General features: G+C 36.5%; 3 protein-coding genes across 6 annotated transcripts; 2 read left to right on the top strand and 1 right to left on the bottom strand.

Moving 5' to 3' along the window:
* The first annotated feature begins 56 nt into the window (after positions 1 to 56).
* On the top strand, positions 57 to 10275 carry LOC122275983 (GTPase-activating protein GYP1-like). 4 transcript variants are annotated; one of them, XR_006228730.1, is made up of 11 exons: positions 57 to 251; positions 1403 to 1547; positions 1702 to 1885; positions 2931 to 3001; positions 4562 to 4699; positions 4788 to 4879; positions 6369 to 6640; positions 8504 to 8589; positions 8768 to 8869; positions 9506 to 9622; positions 9850 to 9993. XR_006228730.1 is itself a non-coding variant. In XM_043085393.1 (10 exons), exons 1-10 carry the CDS (start codon positions 142 to 144, stop codon positions 10009 to 10011), a joined length of 1344 nt encoding a protein of 447 aa, XP_042941327.1. In that variant the 5' UTR covers positions 58 to 141; the 3' UTR covers positions 10012 to 10275. The 4 variants fall into 4 exon arrangements, 3 of the variants coding, with proteins under 3 accessions (XP_042941327.1, XP_042941321.1, XP_042941334.1); XM_043085393.1 differs by lacking the exon at positions 9506 to 9622 and having other exon boundaries at positions 58 to 251; positions 2931 to 2983; positions 9850 to 10275; XM_043085387.1 differs by lacking the exon at positions 9506 to 9622 and having other exon boundaries at positions 58 to 251; positions 9850 to 10275.
* A 766-nt stretch (positions 10276 to 11041) lies between these two features.
* Positions 11042 to 13656, bottom strand: LOC122276006 (pentatricopeptide repeat-containing protein At1g62350-like). The gene is made up of 3 exons (XM_043085411.1): positions 13225 to 13656; positions 12062 to 12445; positions 11042 to 11446 (listed from the first exon to the last, which is right to left on the bottom strand). The coding sequence occupies exons 1-3, from the start codon at positions 13540 to 13542 to the stop codon at positions 11414 to 11416; spliced, it is 735 nt and encodes a 244-aa protein (XP_042941345.1). The 5' UTR covers positions 13543 to 13656; the 3' UTR covers positions 11042 to 11413.
* Positions 13657 to 15362: 1706 nt separating this feature from the next.
* LOC122300152 (protein FAR1-RELATED SEQUENCE 5-like) lies at positions 15363 to 18189 on the top strand. The gene is made up of 5 exons (XM_043110615.1): positions 15363 to 15467; positions 15551 to 15622; positions 15724 to 15835; positions 15919 to 18023; positions 18118 to 18189. Exons 1-5 carry the CDS (start codon positions 15363 to 15365, stop codon positions 18187 to 18189), a joined length of 2466 nt encoding a protein of 821 aa, XP_042966549.1.
* The last annotated feature ends 1026 nt before the right edge of the window (positions 18190 to 19215 follow it).

Here is a 19215-nt window from a genome sequence, read left to right as displayed (position 1 = left end):
TTTTTAATTCTTTGACAAGCGTCGCAAGTAACAAGAAAAAATAATAATGAATAAATAAATAAAAAGAGAAGAGAGCGAGAAAAAGGAAAACAAACCAGCACAAGCACAGAGAAAAGCGGGGTTTTGCCATTGCCAACGACCATGATGAACAACACCAACCGTGACAGCGAAGAAAATCAGCGGAAGAAAGAGAGCACTGTAACGAGCTTATTAGACTCGAGATTCAACCAGACCCTAAAAAATGTTCAAGGGTTCGAGTCCTAAATTCCCAAGAATTCTCATTTCCCATTTCTCAGTTATATTTGCTTGAATTTTCCTTGAATTGGGAGAAAAGCTCCTGATCTCTCATGGAGATGCTTGCAAAGTCATGAGTTTACGAGGACTTCAGAATTTCACTAGTCAGTGAGTCTGTGGTATTAGATTTAGAAAATCCACCGGATATTGTTTCTAATCTTAATAATGGCTTCTGATCTCTCAAACTCTATCTTACTTATCGAAAAAATAAAATAAAATCTCTCAAACTCTATGATATGGTTGAGAAAATTTATAGGTCCTGGTTATTTTTATGTATTTGATATAAATCAGCAAGGTAATTTGTGTAATTTATACGATCTGTGCATTTGGGTTGGGTGGGTTCGTTATACTCTGTTCCGTTAAGATTCTGGGAAAATGTGGGTAAGCATCTGGACTGAGATGTAGACCATGGAATTCGAAGTTTGGTTTATTATATCCTAAGTTTGCTTGGCAATCGAATGGAGCTGAGAATTAGTAGTAGGAAGTTCATTTTACAAGATTTGGTTACTTGCACTTGGTGTTGTGGATCTCTGATCTATTTGAACATGTGGCCACAGAGGTGGACTTTTCAGTCCCTCTGTCCTTTTGTCTATGTCTGTCCATGTTTCTGTCTCGAGTGATTTGCTATCTGCATGACAATGTCTCATTTAGTTTTGAATGTTCGGTAGAAAAAGTTATCACGATTCTTGATATAACCTTGTGACATGTCTTATTTTCCTTAAAAATCACTTCCTTACATCTTTTGACCCCTTTAATCGGGTTTTTCCTGCTCGATTTTCTCAAATTGGTTTGATTCTGATTGCAATATGTTGTCTTAGACTTTTAATAATACAACTCCTTGTTTATATCATTTGATTATGTCATGATCTAAAAGTTTCCACTTTCAAGCATTTGGAGTGATGCCTATTTATGAAGATGACTAAGTATTTATCTATTTAAAGAATATCTTTATCTAATATTGAGATAGGCTACCTATATTATGGGTTCTTTAGAGTTTCTTTAGCATATCACTGATTCTTGTACATCAATTCCGCCATGTGCTTTTGTTGTAATACCTTCTTTTTTAGCAATCAATAGCATTGTGACTTTTAATTGTTGGTCTATCTAGGTTGCTCAAAGGCCGCAGTATACCTGGTAAAATTTTGCTAACTAGAAGGTCAGATCCAAGCTTACAAGAACTGTCTCCAGAGTATGAAAGGAGCTCCTCATTCAAGGATGCTGGCTCAAGTGATCGTGTGACCAAGGAAGTAGAGGCAATATTAATATCCATTTTTACTCATCATTATGTTTCATTATTAAAAAAGTTTATGGTATGCGTATACTAATAAAAAAAAATTATTATAGACCTATGATGTGTGAAATTTTGATGATTGAGAATTAAAAGGGGGTCTTTTACTTGTAATGTAGGAAGAAGTCCAGATTACAAGCAATGCAAATAAGAACACAAATGTCAATAAGTTGAAAACATCAACCTCAAATATTGAAAATACATCCAAAGAAGTTCAGAAGTCCACTATGGGTGCTAGAGCTACAGATTCTACGAGAGTTATGAAGTTCACAAAGGTGCTCTCAGGGACAACGGTCGTATTAGGTATTGTTTCTCCTCTCTGTCTTTGCATCCTTCACATGTCTAGTGATGGATGTGTTGTGGTGTATACTGTAGAGTATGATGGGACTGCCAGTAGATATCAAGATGCTGAAGCTTGGTGAAATTATACTCTATGCTTTAGTTATATTTTAATATATATCTGAATTTTTTTTTATCTCTCCTCTTTTCCAACTAAGTGTCTACTAGATCTTGTGTGGATTGCTTCTGAGAATGTGTTATAGGGCTATTTTTTATGCTTATTGGTTTTACAATTTTATACAATAGATTTTTTTTTTTTTTTTTTTTCTCTAGAATCATCTTAGCTGAGGTGAACATGTGAAAAAGGTGCAGGATGATATTTTTTTTCCCGACAACTGTTACAACAATAGTAGTTGTGAATAATAACAATTTCATTGCCATGTAACCTAGGTCTGATGGACAGCCCTTTGCACAATGTGATCTTCTATCAAATGATTTTTTTTTATGGACAAACCATTTTTCTAACAATATATTCATCAGGAACATAAACTTTTTTCCCAAAACAACGGCTATTGAATTACAGTGATATGTAGACTTTTATCCCAATGGATAATGGCATCCTCATTTTTCCAATGTTTGGCATTCCCAATAGCACACATTTTATCGTGACATGCATGTTTTTTAGCTTAATTTTTATGGTTGGGCATATTGTATAGGTGCTCGAACACTTGTCCCAGCAGCAGCACATTGTCTTTTGCAGAGTTTATTAATTTCTAACATTACATTTTTAATTTTTTGGGAAGTTTGTGTGTACGTCTTTTATCATGGTTTTCCTCCTAATCTTTTATTAGAAGTCGTTATAATTACCTTTCAGAAAAAGGTTTTCATTTTGGTAGTTTGAGTTTGTATTTTGAATGAAAACTTACCTGAAGAAATGTAATTTTCATGCAAATAGGGGCCAGTACCTCTGCCTTCTTTTCTCCTAGGTCGCTCTTATGAGGTCTTACAATTTTAATGTACATATGACTTGATGAGCTATAACATCTCTATTTTGAATTTCATATTGTAGAGAATTTGCGGGAGTTAGCTTGGAGTGGAGTACCAGATTATATGCGCCCAGATGTATGGAGGCTACTCTTAGTAAGTTTGAGAGTTCTAATAGCTATCCAATTTAAAAATCATGTGACTGGAAATCTCAGGCTTGTGATCTGAAGCTGTCTTTATACAGAGGTTTTGGTCTTGTAATAAAATGTTTCTTGGCATATAATTAGAGATCTTGGATTGAATGGAAAGCTGTGAAATTATATTTCTTCTCCATTGGACTGATAAAGAGAACATAGAATCCCTAGGGGTTGGCTCAAGTGGTAAAGTCCTTGATCTTGGTGGTATGCTCCCTCCAAGGTCTAAGGTTTGAATCCTCTTGGGTGCAAACAATTTCTAGGGGCCATTGAACTAGGAGATTTTTCCTTTGAATTACCCGAGGTGCACTTGCAGAAAACTCCTTGCCAAGGGCCTGTGCACCCCCTGGATTAGTTGGGACACTGTTCTTAGACACCTGGTGCCAATCGAGAGAGAGAGAGAGAGAGAGAGAGAGAGAGAGAGAGAGAGAGAGAGAGAGAGAGAGAGAGAGAGGCACAAGATGTTAATGGCTCACACTTGATAGTAGTGAATTGTTAGTCTCTCATGATTTTAGATAAAACCTTTAGCAATTAATGCATCAATTTTTGGAAGTGAGCATCTGTTTCAGGCTTCTAGATGTCACTTGGATTTGGACCTTCTCATGTTTGCTGCCAAAGCTTGACTCATTTTAGTGATGTCTCTGCCACTACAAAATGGTCTGGTTATAATCTTTCTTGTATGAGTGGGTCTCACGGTCAGCTAGATGGATCCTATTTTGCTGCAAGATCATCGTTATATGCAATCGTGAAAGAGATCGTTATTATCCATTTAATTTATTGCATTTGAGATTTCCAGACGTCAGTGATGTAAATTTGAGAATCTAATTCCCATTCCGCATAATACTTGAGATTTTTTTTCCTCTTTCTGTACCATCTACTAAAACAATCTGTTAGAAAACCAAAATTCTACAGTTAGGATTTCGTATGCATGGAAGAACCTTTTTTTAGGAGCACCATTTTCTTTACAGATATGTTTTTAAAGCTGAAATCAATTTATAATCCTTGCTAAGACCTCTTCAACAAGATTTTTTTTTTTTTGGCACTGGGTGTCCAGGAACAGCATCCCAACTAATTCCAGGGGTGCACAGGCCCTCGGCAAGGTCTTAATAAGCATTGCTTAAGTTATATCATCTTGCAGATATTTGAAGTGAAAATACTCATCTCCTCTGCTAACATTAAATTTTTCCTTTCCTTTGCTGTTTGTTCAATCTAATTTTTCCATTAGCCATCCTGATTTAGCAGACTTTGAGTGCTAGCGAGGAACAGCATTCAAGGAATCTTATAGTCTGCAATTCACCTTGCTATAGCTGATCTCTTCATTACTATTAATTCCCTACCCCTTCGTTAGAAAGTTTGCATTTATCTTGGAACAAAAAAGGTTCATTGGCTCATTTTGTAGTGCTATGTATTGGAGGGACTATCATATCTAAGCTCGGGCTCACATAATCAGGCTTTTCTCCTGATTTTTCTTATTAAATTAAAATTTGTTGCATGCTTGAAATTTAAAATGAACTGACAACAGGGATATGCACCACCTAATTCAGATAGAAAGGAGGGAGTTCTAAGAAGAAAGCGCCTTGAGTATCTCGACTTTGTTTCTCGGTATTATGATATTCCAGATACTGACAGATCAGATGATGAGATCAACATGCTTCGCCAGGTATTTTTAATGTCTTGCATTCTTGTTCTGGTTTTTGTTGTTATCTTGTGCCCAATTTTTGACAAATTGCCGATTTTATTCTTGTCAGATTGCTGTTGATTGTCCACGAACTGTACCTGATGTTACTTTCTTCCACGAACCACAAGTTCAGAAATCCTTGGAGCGCATCCTTTATACATGGTCACAACCACCCTATAATCTCTGTTTTTTAGAATTAAGGCAGACACCAACACATACTGCATGCTTCGTCTCTCCTGCTCTAGTTCATTACACAAATATGCATTGGCTTAATGAATTTTTGGCATGGGATCTTATAGCTCCGAAGTTTGTGACTTAGGAGTCTTAAGAATTTTGGGACTCATTTAGGGGAAACACAGATCTGAAGCTGGTCTGTGCAGATTGGGATTGTAAGTTTCTGGCTGGGGCTTGAACAATCAGAATAAAGGTTCTGGAACACAGCAACAAGTGAAAGAAAATAAAAAGAAAAGGAGAGAGTAGAATAAAACTCAATCTAGCATACTTTATTTTAAAAAAATAAAAAATAAACCTAGCATCATACTGTCCTTTAACTTCTACCCAAGAAAAAGATGCACCACACACCAGACAACAACTGTGTTTTCCATTTTCTTTCTCCATTTATGGACATGAAACTAATATCAACTCTCTTCTGGCACTTGTTTGCACAGCTGCAAAAGAATTTGCCTTAGTATTCCCAGAGAAATGCAGAATCTTATATACCTATAAAAAAATTTAAAAAAAAATTGCAGAATCTTATGAATATTGTGCATTCAAGAAAATTTTTAGTTGTTACTTTCATAACTTTCTTTTATAAGTAAAACCGTAAAATAAGATTTTATTGATCAAGTAAATAAGATTTTTTTTCATAATTTGTTACTTTCATAATTTTTTTACTATCTATTACCAATGGTATTTGGGACCAAACGACAACCCCATCCCAAACAATTAGGGACGGAGGTAAGCTTAGGCTATGTTTGGGCACTTAGATGATATGAGATCAAAACATTTTATAATTTCCTTCCAAAACATCACTCAAACACAAAACACTTTTCAATTTCAAATATTCAAAATTTTCATCTAATCATTACCTAATCATTACAACTCTTCCAAACTTTCAAACAAAACACAAAAAACAATGCAACTTTTTCAAATTTCAAAACAGAAATAATATTAAAAAATTATATTCAAACAATGTTTTAACTTTATAATATTTTTATTCAAATTTTTCTCTCTCCTTTCCCAAAATCCAATAAAACATCTTAACTCAAGCCATTTCACTACTATTCACAGAATTATCATCTCATCTCATTACCCAAGCATGCCCTTAATCACATAGAGTGCATGAGTTGTGCCTATTGAAAAAAATTTCTAACCATGATTCTTATGCATAGGTGTAGATTGTCAATCCGAAATAATTATAAATTAAGATATAAATTCACCAAAGCACAAATATATGGTTGTGACTCTTTTTTTGGTTCATTTCATAAGGTAGGAAAAACGAAAACTGGTCAACTTGTAGTGTATGATTGTGAAAGTGTGCCATTGATCAATATAATTTGTTTAAAAAAAAAAAGGATTGTGAAAGTGTCCTCATTGGAGTATTTTCCTCTTGTCGTCAATTTATTAATTGGTTTTTCTGATTTCTTTACAGGGCCATTCGGCATCCTGCAAGTGGATATGTTCAGGGAATAAATGATCTAGCTACACCCTTCCTAGTTGTTTTCTTGTCAGAATACTTGGAAGGGGGGATGGATAACTGGTCAGTCTGTAATTTATCTCCAGAAAAAATCTCTAACATAGAGGCTGATTGCTATTGGTGTCTATCGAAATTGCTTGATGGGATGCAAGACCATTACACATTTGCTCAACCTGGAATTCAAAGGCTTGTGTTTAAACTGAAAGAGTTGGTTAGGCGGATTGATGGTAACACCTTTCTTTTAGCCTCTAGTTTCTTACTCTATAACGCTTCCTTTGCATGAAATAAACTGGTGTACACTGTCCACTGTCATACCCGAATCCTTGATTGTTTCTGCTATTTGTGTAAGTAGGCTTTTGTGTTTTGGGTCGAGTTGGAAGTCCTGAACATTCCCATTTTTGTGCACAGCACATTCAAAGGAAACCTACAAATCCTTTGGTGCTCTTCTACACATTTTCTGATTTTGATTGCAGCAACTTGTTTAAATTACCAATAAGCCAAACTCTGGGAGCACTCAATCTCCAATTTTTACACATTTTTTTAAATACTCCTCTAAATCCTCTTATTACTATTATACAGTGCAATCATGTATATCGAGAAAAAAAATCTGTGAAAGTTTCTTGTCACTGATATTGGATGGCATTGGCAATATCTACCTTTTAAACTACCCAAACCACTTTCCCACTCCTCTACAATCTTTTACTCAAATGTTTTTCTTTTCTTTCTCTCTCATTCTCTCCTTCCCTGTCACTCCTCTTTCCCCAATTTTATTTAAGAAAAATTCCCTGCACACTTGTCAGCACACGCCAAAACGCTAGTATTATTTAAAGTTCAAGTTTCTCTAAGCCTGTTTATGCAATCATTACTGAAGGGTTATGTCTTCTTGGGTGGAGTGGTGCCATCTCTTTTCTTTGTCCCCTTGTTGTTCTGGTGTAAAGAGTTACCTCAAAATATCACTGAATCTGCTGCAGAATAATGGAAATAGGTTATTGTCTGAATAAATACAATGATAGTTGTATTCTGGATGATGCATTTTGCTGGTTTATCAAGAAGTTCAATTTCGTGCTTTAGTAAGGGGACGAATCTCCTACTAGGATGTTATGGGCCCAATGTGGTGTCATTACAAAATAACAAACTGGTAGATTGGAGATTTGAGTTAATTAAACCGTAGTACTAATTAAATTGTAATGTTCTATAGAAATTCTTATGGGCTTCTGTAATTGTTCTCAACAGGGCTAGTTTCCAATATTTTCTTATTTTCATTGAAAGTCCCTAACTTGTAACTAGGTGTCTCTTTGTATACCTCCTGTGTACTTGGGCTACGCCTGTTAACTTCTATCAATATTTATTTTACCTATAATGTCCTAAGAAATATAATATTGGTTGTGATTTAAAATATCCTCTTTTAACATTTTAAAATTAAGTTAGCAATGCCTGGCCAATATTTATATTAAATGAAAAATAAGACCCCCATTTCACCAACCTAACTCACTTTAGTTGCAGATTTCTATACATATCTTATTTTGAAAGAATATGTTGTTAATTATACTTTTTTAGGAACGGTGCCGTCTAGGAATTTTATTTTGAAGGAAAGCAAGCATATTCTTCGTAGTCACTCCAAGTGCTTCCATGGGAAAGGATTCAAAGGACTTTTTAAACTTTTGTAATAAATAGCTTTTTTTTATAGGAAACTTTTGTAAGAAATAGCTTTCTTGAGTTCCTAGATCTTTTTGATGAAGTATTTGGTGAACCATCTTCCATAGATTGCAGTTCCAAATCGTATGTTTTAGTATTATTATTATTATTATTACCCTTTGTATTGATGCATGAAATGTTTGAAACTTCTAATTACCAAGGCATATTCCAAGTACACTGGACAAATACAAGGGCAACACCTAGGCATCATTGACTAAGGACACAAGTGATTCTTGAATATTCCTTATTTACTGATAACAAAAATTTATATATGATCTTTTTTGTTTCTTCATTTTTTTATATTCATTTTGTCCAAAATTATTCTTATAAAAAAATCTGTCCAAAGTTCTAATTACAATATGCTGGGCCCAATTGACAAAATCTCTTTGTGCTAGAACCTGTTTCAAGACACGTGGAGGAGCAAGGGCTGGAATTTCTTCAATTTGCTTTCCGCTGGTTCAACTGTCTTCTAATACGTGAGGTTGGCAACTACAAATGCATTAGGTGTACTATTAATTACTGTAATCTTAAACAAATAAATAAATATGTAATCTCTGGGTTTCTTAAGTTGCAGCTGAGAACATTTGCAGGGGATATTTGACCATGACCTTGTGCTTTAATAATTTGTGCAAAGCTAACGACAGCTTCTGTTTTGTTAGATACCTTTCCATCTCGTGACTCGCTTGTGGGACACATATCTTGCAGAAGGAGATGCACTGCCAGAGTTCCTTGTGTACATTTTTGCCAGTTTTCTTTTAACGGTGAGATGGGCATTCTTGCCTTTTTGCTGATACGAGCTCTAATTTATGGTTGGAAATGTATTTGGTCTCAATTGTCATCGTTGTCTTTTACTGCTGTTTGGTGGATAACGGGAAATTAAAGGCAAAATATGAAAGAGCTTGTGTTTTGCATTATCCTGCAGTTAATTCTAATGCACCATACAAGTGCCACTTTTGAACTTATCCCTGACGTGTTTTTGTGGGCTCCTCATTTGGACTCAGTACTGTCATTCCATGTTAGAATGTTATACTTAGAACACCAGTGACCTTATTGCTAATCAATTAATACCTTTTCTTGTTATTTGCTAATTCCTTGGAAAGAATATTCCATGATTTATAAAGCAAGTTCCTGTGCTATCACTCCGACTAAACATTGCAAGTTTCCGCAGCCTCAGGCTGGTTTTTTAGTAATTCCTCGTTTAGCATTGTTTTTCATTGGTTCATATGCTAAATATTCTGGATTAGGCCGTTGTCTAGCTCATGGTTGATCCAGTCTGTTGGCGAACTTTTGTTCCTATTCCATGTACCTTATCTTTTTTCAATTTTTTTAAAGAAAGAGAAACATCAAGCAATAGAACCTTAAACATCTGCTATATTAAAGCTGATATCTGATTGCAGCATCTCGGACATACTAGCCATAGCATCAGCTACTCAATTTCTTTCCTGCTAGATGTGATTTTCTGAAACTTTGCAAATGATTATGAATGTCTCGAACCAGAGTCCATATTGTTGAAGGTAATTTAGACCTTAACACTTGCGGTAACCACCTCACCTCTGGAGAATATAAAAGGTTGTCTCTGTATGGTGTTGATAACATTTTATTGTAGACCATTTGGTTATGCCTTGTTCTCCAACTAAATGTCGGATAGAGGCTAGATGATGTTACCATTAGATTCTCCACTGCAATAGTGACCTTTATTATACCTCCAATAATTGACAAGAGCTGTTACTTTTATCTTCAGTGGTCAGATAAGCTCCAGATGCTTGATTTCCAGGAATTGGTGATGTTCCTTCAACACCTTCCAACACAAAAATGGACTCACGCAGAGCTTGAGATGGTGCTTTCGAGAGCCTTCATGTGGCACAGTATGTTCAACAACTCTCCCAGCCACTTAGCTAGCTAGAAAGGAATTTTTGATATTCGCTATTTACGGTCAGATTGGAATTTTGTTATTTTCATGATTCCATCACCTTTTCTTCGTATTGTATCTACAAATGTTCTCTCCCCGCCCCACAAAAAAAAAACAAGCATATGTATTCGTTTTGTAGATTTGCTTTGATCGGAGAAAAAAAAAGGAAAAAAGATAATTTCTTTGGTTGTATGACACTTAACATTTCGTGAATGGACACGAGAGGAATCTGCATCCTATCTATTCATTTTTTGTTTACATCTTCTTAACTCATTCCTGGTAAATGCCGAACTCCCAGCTGTACCTCAAGATGGGTATTTTTCTTTTTATCATATTTGTCTTCAGAAAATTCTACAAAATACACCATCGTCCTACTGCTATCCCACCATGATGAGCCATGAGGTGCATAGTCCATCAAACCTTTAGAATTTTCTTTTAAAATATAAAACAAATCAAATGGTGATAAAATCGTTGCATTTGAAAGTGGGAAGTGAGATGAAATGCTGCTTGACTGGGATCTAAACTGGCTGCTTGGGGAGATCCCAGTCAAGGTTTAGATTTCTCTGGTGAATTGTTTCCTTTCAACCTTGCCATCTTTTCTTGCTTTGGGTCAATGAAATCATACAAAAAATAAAAAATTGTGCTGCCAGAAGCGTTTTGATCTACCGGTGACTTTCACGAAGGAAGCTGTCACCGTTATAATGTGTGCTACCAGCCTATCAATTACTAACTTCAAACGAAAAAAAAAAAAACCAGCGCATCCTTGTTCAAAACGTCGTAGGTTTTGTGGTAAATTACTACAAAATATAGAGCAGTTTTAGGTTTACTCTTTGTTTGGCCAAAAATTTTCATGGTTTCAGATGATCCTATCATTCGGGAAGGTATGAGAACATGCAGTGAAAAACCCAGATATCCTTGTATGCCTCTAGACATGTTCTGAGCAACTACATTTGACAAAGAGTATAAGCGGACAAAAATTAACTTCCCCTCTAACAGTGTAGTCATAGAATCATAATACAGCATGAAAACATAATCCGGAGTTCCTTTAAATCAGAAGAGGCCTCAGAGATGTCCAAAATGATCTATTGAATTACACTACACTGTTATAACATGCCCAGCATATATCTAGAAACATTTCCGGTATCCGGTTTTTCAAAATATGAAATGAAGAATCAAGAGAGCCACATAGAAACCTACAAAGGCAGGTCCTAAAAATGCGGCAAATATCACATACTTAACAACAGTGCCAAACCATATGCTGAAGATCCTCATCATCTCATCTATGTTGACAAATGCTTCAACAAGCTACAGTTGAGCCTGGCTAAGTATATTGCCTCATTCCAGTTATAACTACCAGAGTAAACCTGTCCAAGGTTTGCAGTCCAGGTACTGGCACTTATGACACAAGATTAGTTGATCGCTTCCTTCGCTGAAACAATACGAGGATCCCAAGTCAGCAACTAGGTTGAAACAAGCTTGATGAACATAAAAATTTGTAACCTTAGGTAGAAAGGTTGCTTTGTTCATGCATGGAACTTTGAAGTGACACCATTCTACATCATTTGTTGTTCATTAGCATGGAAAATTTAAATATGTACGCAAGTGAATAGCCCTGGAAGTTGAAAGTATTATCAGCACAAAATTGAAAGTCCATGCCGAACTACCTCATTAAAGTAATGGAGGTTTTTTTATTCAGCTACTTAAAGGTAGTGAGATGAACAGAACACTGTCTAAGTCAGGAAACTGTTTATAAAATAATAAACTTGTTTTTTTTTTTTTTTTTTTTCCTATCCCACAAAGCTAAAAAATGGTTATTGTCATGAATCACAAAAAATGCTTATGCTTTCTGAAAATATCAATGCCTTCATAAAATGACATGCGGTGAGAAAGTTTCGTCCCATAATTTTTCCTGATAAAGATTTTTCTGTACGTAACAGAAAGAAAACAGCTTCGTTTTCACAGCTTCGTTGGCACATAGGAAATCATGCCAAAGATCGTACTCGGATCAAAAAAATAACAAGCACAAGTGACTATAAATCCTTACATGTTTTTCAACTTCTTCAAGGAACTTCTCCGAATAATCAACAAATTCAGCACATTCCTTCTTTACCATTGCTGCTAGTTCTTGTTTTCCTGCATTCTCAAGGTTCCTTATCAATATCATAAACGTTAGCCTATCTGGGGTACAACCTGATTCCTTCATTAATTCATATGTCTCCATGGCTTTTTCTATCATACCCACTCGTATATATGCCCCAACCATCTCAGCAAAAGCCCTTGTGTTGGGTTGTAAGCCTTCTTTCTTCATTTCCGAAAAGAGCTCTTCAGCCATTTCAATCAATTTGTTCTTTCCCAGCAATAGAATCATGTCACAAAATAACACCAGATCGGGTTTATACCACTCTTCCTTGCGCACAAATTGGAAGACCTAAAGCCTGATAGATATTCAGAAGAATATACAAAATTCAAAAGAATAATATTCGACTTTATACCAAAACATCGCAATTAAAATGATTCACTTAATAGTAGAGCAAAACTTTGTATGACTGCTTTCTTGATTGGAGTCAGCATCTTGGAAACTGGTAAACTGACCGGTTGGACAGGAAGGATTAGGAACAGGCCAGCCAATTCCAAAAATCCCAATACATTTTCTTCATGGTGGGGATAGTTCCAAATAATTAACAGTCTGAAATATCATCCCTAAACTTTAATTCCAGCATAATTGAACGCTCCTTGTATCTCCCAAAAGGAAAATGAAAAATGAACGGAAGCAAATTTACGTTTGACTATAAATCAAAACAGCCTCTAAATCAGTCATTCGAATTTTAACTGTATAAATAAGGATCTGACCCAACTCTTTTCCATCTGAAATTTTATTAGGGTTTCCGGTATCAATCCCAATCTTCCAAGTATCGATATCTACAAGACAAATAATGCATATATACTCGTATGTATCCATGCACCGGAGTCTCCATGATACTCCGGGCCAAAAACGAAGAGAACTAGGAATTGTAAGGACGATAAAAGGCTAAAATTTCCTTCACACACATTTAATTTTGACTCCCATTCTTTCATTGCAAAATATTCTACACACAGTCACAAACTTCATGTACATAGCAGTACTCCAAGGGCTAATTCAAACCATGACACACTCAAAAGCACATGTATATTAAACAAGCAGTGATATATATATATATATATATATACCTTAAGAGCCAAGTCCAACTCATTTTGTCTTTGCAGCTCACCCAAGGTGTCTAACAAGTCTTCCTTCAAGAGCCTACTAACTCTACTATTAAGAACCTCCTCTAATCTGACTGTTGACGATCTGGACAGCTTTAAGGAGTGGACTGCTTGAATGGCTTCCGATGAGATCACGCTTTTCCTCCACATAGGCTTTCTGGGTCCGCGCCTGAGGCCGCAGGTGACCACGGAAGAGCGTGGGTGGGGTTTGGGAAAGTTTTGGAGAAGACCCAGTTGAGGTAAGTGGAATTTGAGAGAGCCCATCATTAGACTGAATTCCATCAAGCGGAAGAGATGAAGAGCGCGGGGAATGTGTATCCACACTGAGCTTTACAACGTTGCTCTTTTGTAATCAAAGAAAAATACTGAGGAGGGGCAAATAAGTCCTTTCATCGAACTTAAAAGTACCTTATCAGCTGTTTATCAGACGAGTAACACTATGGATCCACAACTGTAGCAGGAGCACACCTGCACACCATACGTGGCATCCAATATTTTTCTTTTTTTTTTTTTTTTTTTTTTGGAAAAAGTCAAAACGTGCGTTTTTTGATGGGGTCAGTACGTGATTGTTTCCATTTCGAAATCCCTCCCGCGAAAGCCCTCGTTCGTCGCCCGCGTGACAGGTTCCTCCGCCCAGCACCACCGGCGACGCCGTCTCTCCGCCCAGGAACGTCGAGCACAGTACTTAGTCTGTAAAGAGCTGCCGGTCCTTGGTAAACCAAATAACAGAGCAACCGGTGGGTATTTTGAATCTGCGAAGACCCCCCTCCCTCGCCGGCGCCACCGCTGCTCATACGAAGGTAAAAAATTTTCAGAACAATGAACTGCAAAACAGTTACGTTTATCTTGTGTACACAGAGATGAGTTTTGGGTTTTGTGAGGTAGATATTGTGGATTAGGGCATGGTTAAACGTAACTGTGTTGCATGGCTTTTGACGTCTGGTTTGGTCCTCTGCTTTCAAGCAGCTCGGTCCTTTGTTTTTTTATTTTTTATTTTCCTCTGTATTGAGAATCAGTGTTTTCATCTTATGCACGCATTCGGACTAATTATTTTCGCATGCATTCGGACTAATTTTTCTAATCTTTTGCACGCATTGTAAGGGAAATGCATGGTGGTTAGAAAATAAAGGTGCTCTCTGTTTAGTGTAGACAGAAAGCTAAAAAGTAATATATATAAGTTGTATTTGTGGTGTGGGAGGGAAGCCGGAGGGATTTGGTTTCGATCATGTTATGTTACCCAATTTCCATTTCGTGTGGTTCTACATCTCTACTGCTCCTCCCACGTTAATTTGTACGTCTTGCTACTAAATATGTATGGATGGAAGACTATCCAAGAGAAATTTGTAATAATGTATCACTAGATTAACTCTGTATTGATTGATGGTGGTAATAAAATGCTCAGTTTGGCTTGTTTTAAAAAGAAAAAAGAAAAAAACACTAATCTTTATTATATGTCATGATAATTGGGATATTCACAACAATTTTTTTTGTTAATCGTTTTTCTTTCTATTTTTATTCTTTGTTTGGTTTTGTTTACAAAGATAAGTCAAGTTAGCTCCAACTTATAATTAAGATCTAAAATCAAACTCCAAAATTTAAAATCAAACTCTTCAATTTAGTAAAAATTGAAGATCGGACCAAGGAGTTTTCAGGCAACCTTGCCACCCTCAAAGCAACCTTGCTACCCTCAAAGCGAGCTAGTGGCTTAGGTTGCATCTAGGACAGCTTAATTAATATAAATTGAGAGTTAAGGTAAAATTTAAGTGAATCATTATAATTGTAATAAAATAAATGAGGCTTTATTTAAAATATTTAAATAAAAGTTCTTGAATCTGTATTTAATACAACAAATTTAAAATACACCAAATAAAAAAATAAAAGTTCTTGAATCTATAGTTTTGCACACTATCTAGTTATTTTTAAAACTAGTCTATATTGATTTATTGTGTAGTGATCTTAAAAAAATTGTTGAGACCTTTGTAGTTTTGCACACTATCTGAGTATTTACCAAATTTTTAATTATTGATTTATTGTGTTTACATTTAAAAAATATATATATATCGACTTTAAATAATTTTGTAAGTCATCTTGATTTTAGTGTAATGGGGGAAGAGGAAGATAGAATGGCACCCAGGCCTTCAACATCGACTTCACAGCCAGTTTACACGCATCAAAATGATGGCTTAGGATGTCCAAACTTAGACCATGTGAGTAGGCAGGCTGATGATAGAATTTTTACATACATCATTTGACGTGCGCATGCATCTAACTAATTGCATAAAACTTGCAGCATCCTCACCATATGTCCTACCCTCTGGCGAGTGATCTGGAGGATTTTATTAGAGTTGACGATTCATTCCGGGTATATTTCTGTTTGTTACCCAAATTCCTAAAATTTACATGTTAATTTGTTTGTTTGAGGATAGCTGATTTGTTCTAGTGCCATGCTGCTATTATACTCAGTACCAATCCTCGAGTAATCCAGAGTACTTGAGGCAAGAAACGCCCCCCGCGTCAGTTACACCAAATAGTGATGAATTTGAAGAAAATGTTGGAAGTTGTCATGATGCTGATGGTATTACCGTTTTATATGCTTGCCTTAAATAATGACTCTAATATTGAATTATTGCTAATTCATCCTTATGTTTCCATTGATAGAAATGTTCTTTGACATAAATGAAGATTTGGAGGGTACCACTGTTGTCAGGGATGATGAGGTACAAGTTGAACCACCAAGATCCGGGTTGGAGTTTGACAGTGAGAAAGAGGTTGTGGCGTACTATAAGAAGTATGCCAAGCAAGAGGGTTTTGGTGTAAGGACACAGAGGACTAAAAGAGATGATGATGGGAAGCCGGTGTATCTGACCATTGGTTGTGCCCGTGGTGGAAAGTACCATCCTAAGCCGAACAGTAATATCTCGAAGCCACGGGCAACCACCAAAACAGGTTGTAAGGCGAAAGTAAATGCAGCGCTGAACAAAAATGGAAAATGGGTTTTCACCACTACTGAGAATTCTCACAACCATATTACTGTGAGCCCCAAGAAAAGTAGACTATTGCGATCCCACAAACACCTAGATCAATACAGTCAAAGGATCTTGGACCTGAATGATAGAGCCGGTATACGAATGAGTAAGAACTTTTATTCTCTTGTTGTTGACGCAGGGGGTTATGAGAATCTAGCTTTTCAAGAGCAAGATTGTAGGAATTACATTGACAAAGCTAGATATTTAAGGTTGGGCAAAGGAGGTAGTGATGCACTTAATGAGTATTTCAAGAGAATGAGAGATCAGAATGATGGCTTTGTTTCTAATATGGACGTGGATGATGAGGGAAAGCTACGGAATGTGTTTTGGGCTGATGCACGTAGTCGAGCCGCCTACGAGTATTTTGGAGACGTTGTATCATTCGATACAACGTATCTAACAAATAGGTATGGTATGCCTTTTGCTCCATTCGTGGGTGTTAACCATCATGGGCAGTCCATACTATTCGGGGCTGGATTGCTATCAAGAGAGGACACACATAGTTTTGTTTGGTTGTTCCGGATGTGGTTGGATTGCATGAAGGGTAGGGCGCTGAAGTCTATCATAACCGACCAAGATAGAGCGATGAAGAATGCGATTGCTACTGTATTCCCTGAAACTCGCCATAGATATTGTTTATGGCATATCATGCGCAAACTTCCTGAGAAGTTAGGATCGCACGCCAAATTCAACCTTGGGTTGAAGACTGATATCCATTCGGCATTATATGATTCACAAACCACCACAGAATTTGAGGAGAGCTGGGGTGGACTACTTGAAAAGTATGATCTTATCGGCAACAATTGGCTTCAGACCTTATATGAGGAAAGGTCCTTTTGGGTTCCTGTTTTCCTCAAGAGTGTATTTTGGGCTGGTATGAGCACAACACAAAGGTCTGAAAGTATGAATGCATTTTTTGATGGGTATGTCCATGCTGGGACGACATTGAAGGAATTCGTCGACCAATTCGACAATGCTCTTAGAAAGAAAGTGGAGGTCGAGACAACGGCTGATTTCAATTCTACCAACCAAACTATCCCCTGCATCTCCCCTTTCAACATTGAGAAGCAGTTTCAAAAAGTCTATACAAATGCAAAGTTTAAGGAGGTCCAAAGAGAGTTTATGGGACTAATGGGTTGTAATTGTTGGTTGGTTAGCACACAGGGGTGCATTTTAACATTTGATGTGTTGGATGAAATATCATTTGATGAGCAAACCAAAAGAGTTCATTACTCAGTTTACTATAACGAAGATGAGTGCGAGGTGAAATGCACTTGTGGTTTGTTTGAGATGAGGGGGATTATTTGTAGGCATGCACTTAGAGTTTGTCAGTTGAAGAACATTAATGTGCTGCCGAAAGTTTATTTCCTAGATCGATGGAGAAAGGACTTAAAGAGGCATTACACGTTAATCAGAAGTAGTTATGATGACTTGCGGGGTAGATCAGACACGCGTAATTACGAACTTATGATCCAAAGATGTTCGAAATTAGCCGCCAAAATATCCTCAAACAACGATAAAGTCCATGCATTCCTGCACTATGTTGATGACTTTGATAAATCCTGTGAAGGTTCCACATGTCAGTCGACTATCCAATCAAATATGGCCAACCCAACGGTGGTATTGGATAAGGGTAAAAAGATTTTAAGCCCTAACGTCGTTCGAGGGAAAGGGAGACCTCCAAATAAGAGGAAGGTCCCACGTGTGGAGAAATTGGCAACAAAGCGAAAAAAACAGGTATTATACTAGACAACGGCTTATTTTGTTACTTGAATTTTAGTAGTTCAAATTCTAATTTGAATATTTTTTTTTTATTTGATATGGAACTTAGACTTCCAGGAAACTGTTGGTGGATGAAAGTGAACAGGGTGAGAGCCCAAGATCACAACCCAATCCAAGTTGAATTTGGTGGAGGGCTCAGGTAATGACTCTTAGTTTCTCGGTAAATCTCCAAGAATAGAGGGAAAAAAATAGGGTGCAGGGCATATCCTCAAAAAATTCCCATTCATTTTTCATTGGAGTTTTATTTGGGACGGTTGGAAACTTGGAAGGCATTAAACAAAGGAGTTTTTGGAATATTTTGGTAATTAATGGCTGAAAGAGATAGATATATGGGGAGATATAAAAGAAAATCTTATTTTGACTATAACATGTACAAGCTGCTGAGGAAATTTTTGGAGTTTGTCATGGGATGGCATGTGGATAGGATGTTTCTGGTATGAGTAAAAAAATTTGTTTTCCATGCCAAATATTGATGGGTACGTATTTTTTTCCTACTTTTAGATTAAACATTGTCTTTATCATCTCAGTCAAAATAATCATGTGGGATGGCATGCAGACAGTGATATTGTTGTCGCTAAATATCCTCATGGATATTTCCACAAATAACCTGCCATACTATTTATAGAAAGATTATTAGTATTAGGGTTTTTAGGGTGCAAGTATTATCTTGTGATTTGCCTGAGGGGTTGAAGTTAATAAACTGGTCATACAGTTGAAAGGTAGGTGCCATTTAGGTGAGGCAGTTATTGCAAGCACGAGCTAGCTGCCATTTCTAGCAAAGGACAGCTTATTTTTTATCTGTAGTTATGTTGTTGTTAATATTGTGTTGCATAAAAATTGAAGATGTCTATCTGAGGAAACCTGAGTTTAATAATAAAGTCCTGTTTTCTTGCAGTACAGTGCAGAGTTTGTCAGTCGGAATGCACTATCTCGAAGCCACTATATAGATCTCAGTTCGAGGAGGCTGCAACCAAAATCAAGATCTTACTGATTTTGCAAAGACTGATTGTTTGTATTGCATAAAGTAATATTTTGCAAAGATCTAAAATGTATATATTTCATTTTAAGACTGAAAGTTTGGTTCATATGTTGTACAGACCAATGGATATGTATTAAAAGCTTAACTTGTGTTGCAGGAAAATGGCAA

Source organism: Carya illinoinensis, chromosome 1 (assembly GCF_018687715.1).
Source record: "Carya illinoinensis cultivar Pawnee chromosome 1, C.illinoinensisPawnee_v1, whole genome shotgun sequence".
Taxonomy (NCBI): Eukaryota; Viridiplantae; Streptophyta; class Magnoliopsida; order Fagales; family Juglandaceae; genus Carya; species Carya illinoinensis.
The sequence above is the reverse complement of the archived record's forward strand: the minus strand, read 5'-3'. Positions and strand labels throughout refer to the sequence as shown.